This window comes from Ctenopharyngodon idella, chromosome 5 (assembly GCF_019924925.1).
Source record: "Ctenopharyngodon idella isolate HZGC_01 chromosome 5, HZGC01, whole genome shotgun sequence".
NCBI classification, from domain to species: Eukaryota; Metazoa; Chordata; class Actinopteri; order Cypriniformes; family Xenocyprididae; genus Ctenopharyngodon; species Ctenopharyngodon idella.
In genome coordinates, this window is record NC_067224.1 from 24,111,983 (window position 1) to 24,117,959 (window position 5,977).

Sequence of the window (5,977 nt, forward strand, 5' to 3'; positions counted from 1 at the left end):
CATATGACTTGTGTGATATTTGTGCTCAAATTCATAAGTAGACTGGTTTGATCTTTTGTCAAGGGTACATCTGACATTTTTCTGTTTATCACCAGGTCATATTTCACAGTGGATACTGACTATTAACCTGCGTATGAAAAGACGAAAGGAAATTAAGACATTAAACGCTAGAAGGAAATGAGAAGTTGCACAATAGTTTATTACACACAATAATAAAATATCTTTTTAGAAGTAGTAAAATAAATTAAAGCTATGTTTAAATAGATCAAACTAAAGTGCTTGAAAATAGTGGCAAACCCAAAATGAAAAGATGTTGATCAAAAATAAAATAAATAAAAGTCCCTAACATTCTTAATAAAACATTTCAACAATATTCCTGAAATCAATAATCTTCCTAAATACCATTTTGAGCAGCTGTAGGCAATAAGAATATGTATGCATCATACATCACTGAATAATCATTTTCATATCGCAAAAGAAGAAAATGTACCTTAGTTACATTTCAAAATTAATGACCTTTTAAAATAAACCTTAAAAGAAACTCATGTAAAACAAAATCAGGGATTATGCTCTAGGCAATGGCAAAGGTTAACTATTACTCCGAGTTTGACAGACATTAATTTTTGAACATGGCATTTCTTTACTGTAGCCTGCCAGCAAGTCTTATGCAAAGAGAGAAATGTGTCCAACAAGCTGTAGAGTTCATAATAAATGTACTTCAGCTGGTAAAGCGTCTGAAAATCCTAACTAAAACAAAATTAAATGGAACTGCAATCTTTTAGCATTTCACAGACCTGTTCTTTTTCCAAGCAAATTTAGCTTAAGCTTGGATTTTGAGACAAGAAAAAATTCTAATTATACAGATAAACATCACACATGTATGATTATGAATATTGTTCCCATACAAACAGCAGAGTTCATGTATGCTACTTTATCATAAACACAATCAGGGACTTACTTGTTAAAAGATCTGAGGATATGATCCAATACTGTTCATTCAGTGGAAAAGAAACATTTTTCTTTCATTTCAAATTTAAAACTGACAACAAAGTTGTAAGGCTAAAAATATATTTCAAACAGTCAAAAAACAATTTCTAACAAATATAGCTACACATTAAATGCAAAAAAAACAAAACAAAAAAAACCTTCAAATGGATCCACAACTTATCCATTGTGGCCGCATGATTCTAGCAGTACAAGGTTGGACAGTGATTTATTTCAGAGGCTGATATGGACCATATGGCACTTTAATTTACATGCATGTGCAGTCTTTTTCCATCTACCAACATACATCTTTCAGCTATGCACAGGTATGGTGTGTTTACAGTCAGGGCAGGCGTGATTACTAGACCCGGGCAGCCCAACTGCATGCTCGGCCGTGGCTATCAGTAGCGTATCAAGTGTAATTTCTGTGCATTTTGCAATAAATCGAATAAAGGGTCTAACGTCGCCCTCGTTGGCTGTATCCAGGGCGGTGTAATACTCTGCCCTCTGCTCTTTCCGAATGGTGATCGGTGGATAACTAGCTTGCATTAGGATTAAATTCATGAGCAGTCGGGATGTCCGTCCGTTCCCGTCCACAAACGGATGCACGTAAACCAGTTTATAGTGCGCGAGAGCTGCGAACTCCACCGGGTGTAGATGCAGCGCTTCCTCAGAGTTCAACCACTGCACCAGCTCCTGCATGTGCCTGTCTAAGTCCTGCGGGTGCGGTGGGATGTGATGTCCCACGAACACCTGGCTAGCACGGAATCGCCCGGCTTCGACGGGATCGGCGTAGCCTAGAACCCGCCGGTGTATCTCTAGGATGTCATTTACAGTGATTGCTCCAGCACGGGACAGCAGGGTGGTGTTGATGTACTTCATGGCTACATCTACACCAATTGCCTCATTCTGTTCTTGAAGACTCTTACCTGGTACAGCATATCTGGTCTCAATAATGTGGCGAATCTCTGACAGAGTGAGCGTGTTGCCTTCGATAGCAACGGTGTGGTAAATATGATGGTAGTAGGTCTCCTCCATGACCCGACGCAAGGCAGAGTTGCCCTTGGGAATGGACATGAGACGTCGCACCTTTCCATCGATGATTCCAAAGTGCCGTTGATCTATTTCCTCTACTAATGGGAGTGTGCGATCCCTGCTCACCAGAGCCTTCTCGTTACAAGGCGAGATGGCGAGGGCCTTGGTGTAGAGGTGGTCAGCTTGGACAACGTCTTTTTCCTCCTCCAGAATGGTTCCCAGTTCAGTGAGCGCCTCCACAAACTCAGGGTTCATGTTGAGCGCATGGACGAGCAGCTTGTGAGCTTTCTCTCTCTTTCCAGTTTTCTTCATCTCCAAAGCCTGCTGGAGAGCCGCCTTTGCCTCCAACTGAGTCTCTGTAAATAAACAGATGGTCGGCGTTACACAGCGTGACATTTCAACTGAGAGACGCATAATCAATAGGCACTATCACTCAAAAGTTTCCTTTTCAAATTTTTATCATTTTTATCTCCATTTTTGACACCGTAAATTGCTTTTAAACTTGATTGCAATGAGCTTTCAATGAGTTTTAGTGTCTGTCAAGCATTCAAAAGCTAGATGAGACAAAAGCATATTAGAATAAAAACTGTCAAAAGAAATGCAGTTTGCAAACCTTACTTGCATTATTGAACATATTTGAACATCTAAGGAACAGGAAATTCAACAGGATTCAAAAAATTCAAATGGGAAATTCTACCCTTTGAGCATTTCCTCAAAGGGTTAGTTCACCCAAAAATGAAAACCCTCATGTTGTTCCAAACCCGTAAGACTTTCGTTCATCTTTGTAACACAAATGAAGATCTTTTTTTGATGAAATCTGAGAGCTTTCTGTCCCGTCATAGACTGCCTTCACAACCGGAACTTTGACGAGAACATACAAAGAAGCTCAACCGAACCTGAATGATGCACAAGAACAAACCTCTTCCGGAAGCTCAAACGTGCTGCATAACAAATGAGGTTTATTCTTGTGTGTCATTCAGATTCAGTTGAGCTTCTTTGTATGTTCGCTGATCAATGTTTATATGTGAGTCTAAATTAAATCTGAATCATAAAGAGTGATCATGTCTCTTCAGAAAATTTGGACTAAACCACTCAATTCATATCAATTAGTTTTACGATCTCTTTATGAACTTTTTAAAGCGTCAAAGTTCCAGTTGTGAAGGCTGTCTAAGGAGGGACAGAATGCTGACAGATTTCATCAAAAAGATCTTCATGTGTTCTGAAGATGAACGAAAGCCTTACAGGTGAGTAATGACGGAAATTTCATTTTGGGGTGAACTAACACTTTAACAATAAAAAGGGCAAGACCACAGAGAGAAATCAGAAAATTAATTTATTGCTATTTTCAATCTTCTTAGGACACAAATAATACAATTTCATTATTATTATTATTATTTTTTTTCAAAAACATGACTTTTATTTTTGATTTTAATGTTAGTATCCCCCTGGATGCGTCACCCCTTTGGCAGTATAAATTCATTGAAAAAGAATGCTTGTTTGGCAATGCATGTTACAACATGTTAGCCAAATGTTTAAAAAAAAAATATTTGTAAAATTCTGTTGAACAATAAATATAATGCTTATTTATGAACATATTAACCTTCAGTATAATATTTAATATGCAATTTATAGGGCCTATAAATTATCAATATGACCAAAACTTTGCTGAAAAACTTGTACACAATCTACTTCATGCCTTCTGTCCTCTGATTGATAGTACTTTTTTTAATCAAATAAAAAAAGTCTTTTTTACTCATAAATCTTCATGTCAATGCAAGATAAACATTTACTGGACTGAAGCAACTTGGGTTTACTTGATTATTCATGCCATTATACCATTTTTTAATGTTAAAATTTAAACTTCTTTTTACATTTCATGTTAATGTAAATGTTAAATATGACAACAGGCTTTTGGGGAACAATTATTTGTCCATCTCTCAATTAAAAAAACATCTCTCAAAGTTTGCATGTATTTTTTGTTGAATGTGATAAAACAAGTATGAACTATTAATTTTTAATTTGGAATTACATAAATAATTCATCAATAAATTATGCATAGTAAGTCCAGGTACATGCATTATAAATGTAAATAAAGTCCATTTTGATTCAGGTTTCCCTTTTGACATTTGGCCACTCAATAACAAAGTCAATAGCATCTTCAACTGTACCTTTACTGGGCTTGACTTTTTGTGGCAGGAGGTCCAGTGCTGTGAAGGGGACCGTCAGGCTGGTTGTGTGCACCACAGGCCGCTGGACACCCCCCCACAGCTGGCAGCGCAAAAGAGCAAGACCCTTCAGCGTGGCACAGCATTGCTCCTCTATGCCTGCTAAAGGCAGCAGCATAACAAATACAGATCCCAGGAGGGCAAACAGAGCGGGTCCCCAACCCCAGAGCAGAGGACTGCTGCTGGCATGACGTAGTACTGTTAGAGCTGCCATTAATCACAGAATCCAGATCTCTCAGGCCACATGTCCGTCATTCTAGGAGGAAGAGGGTTAAGACATAAAATGTTAAATCAAGATAATTGTAATTTTTCTCCTTACAGTCTAATGTAAGTCAGGTGGGTCTTGGGATTCTGACAGTTTGTGAAATAGTCTGAATGTTCCTTCTTATGTCCAGTGATTTGTAACCACATTTACAATACTTTCTCATGTTCTTTGGCAGTCTGATGATCAGAGTAAAATGTACTCATGGTCAATGTACTCTAACCAGTATTTGAAATGTATAACTTGCCTGTCTTTTATGCTGTTTTAAACACACTAACATTGTATTTATTTAATAACACAATAGGTAAATACTTGTAATATTGTACAAGATATTTCCACATCTGATACCTAAAAGATTCCCCGATGTTAGATACATTAAAATTAACAGTCCATGACTACAGCAGTTCATGACAAGTGATTACAACATTCATACATTTCTTCAAAAAGACTTTCACCAAACCCTAAAACCGGCAGCTAGTTACGTCCTTTATAAAATGTAAAACAAGACGCAGATGTTCAAACATACCTTATTAGTTACAGACGTGTTATTGTCATTATAAATCATGGATATGATCAGAAACGTTTGCCCTGCTGTTAGCAACGTCAACTTCCGCGAAACGAGCATCGCCTACTTGTAAGGTTAAAGTTGATAGGTTGAGTTTATTAAGTACGTGCTCAGTGATTGGTCAGATATATGCCACACACCCACTTGCAGCAACACATTTTTCAGATCGTGAAACTACTTGATTGGACAAGACGGATCCGTTGGTACGTAATGTTGTTTACTGTTAATCTAGCAAGTATTTTGCCGGTTATTTATTTATTTATTTTTTTTTTGCAGAGGTATTTAATTTACGTATGTTTATATTATATTAGTTAAATTAATGATACACAATGAGGAAATTATTATTGGTTTTTTTTTTTGATGTTGTTGTTTTTTTTATTTTGTGGAAAGCCTTTATTGTCGTTGTTGTAAATCAGATGAATCAATGTAAACAACAATACAATGTAAAAAAGAAAGAAAAAGGTTTTTGCTAATTTGCTTTTATTACCAAACATTTCTCCTACTTTCCTGGCTTCTGCCTGGCAAGTGTAAACACTAGGGGTCAGTGTTGCCTCAGTAAAAAAAAAAAAAAAAAAAAAATTTTTGATTTACTCCTTGTTTTTGTTCTTTCACATCTGAGACATCTGTTAATATTTAATTATGTTGCAGTGGGGAAGACATGGCTCTTATCCACTGATCTACATGATTATAGATCAGTGCTCTTACAAATAAGTTCTGCATGCATTTCAGAAATCCAAGACCTTAGTAATCATAACATCCTGTGGATTCCTCTAAAATTATGAGGATGTTGTTAGCAACTGAACATTAATCCTCTTCTTTCAGTGTGAAAGAACTTTAACACACATGACATGTATACATTCATACATACAGTAACTTCAAAATGCTTGCTTACTGCTCCGCACTTTG

General features: G+C 36.8%; 1 protein-coding gene across 1 annotated transcript; it reads right to left on the reverse strand.

Annotated features, from left to right (window-relative positions):
- Positions 1-178: 178 nt before the first annotated feature.
- On the reverse strand, positions 179-5,196 carry ficd (FIC domain protein adenylyltransferase). The gene is made up of 3 exons (XM_051893486.1): positions 5,033-5,196; positions 4,188-4,500; positions 179-2,375 (listed from the first exon to the last, which is right to left on the reverse strand). The coding sequence occupies exons 2-3, from the start codon at positions 4,456-4,458 to the stop codon at positions 1,297-1,299; spliced, it is 1,350 nt and encodes a 449-aa protein (XP_051749446.1). The 5' UTR covers positions 4,459-4,500; positions 5,033-5,196; the 3' UTR covers positions 179-1,296.
- Positions 5,197-5,977: the final 781 nt, after the last annotated feature.

Excerpts from the sequence above, each read along its gene's own strand:
- ficd (XM_051893486.1), bottom strand. The coding sequence starts at position 4,458 with ATGGCAGCTCTAACAGTACTACGTCATGCCAGCAGCAGTCCTCTGCTC. Across the intron at positions 2,376-4,187 it reads AAAAGTCAAGCCCAGTAAAG|AGACTCAGTTGGAGGCAAAG; the intron begins GTACAGTTGAAG and ends GTTTATTTACAG.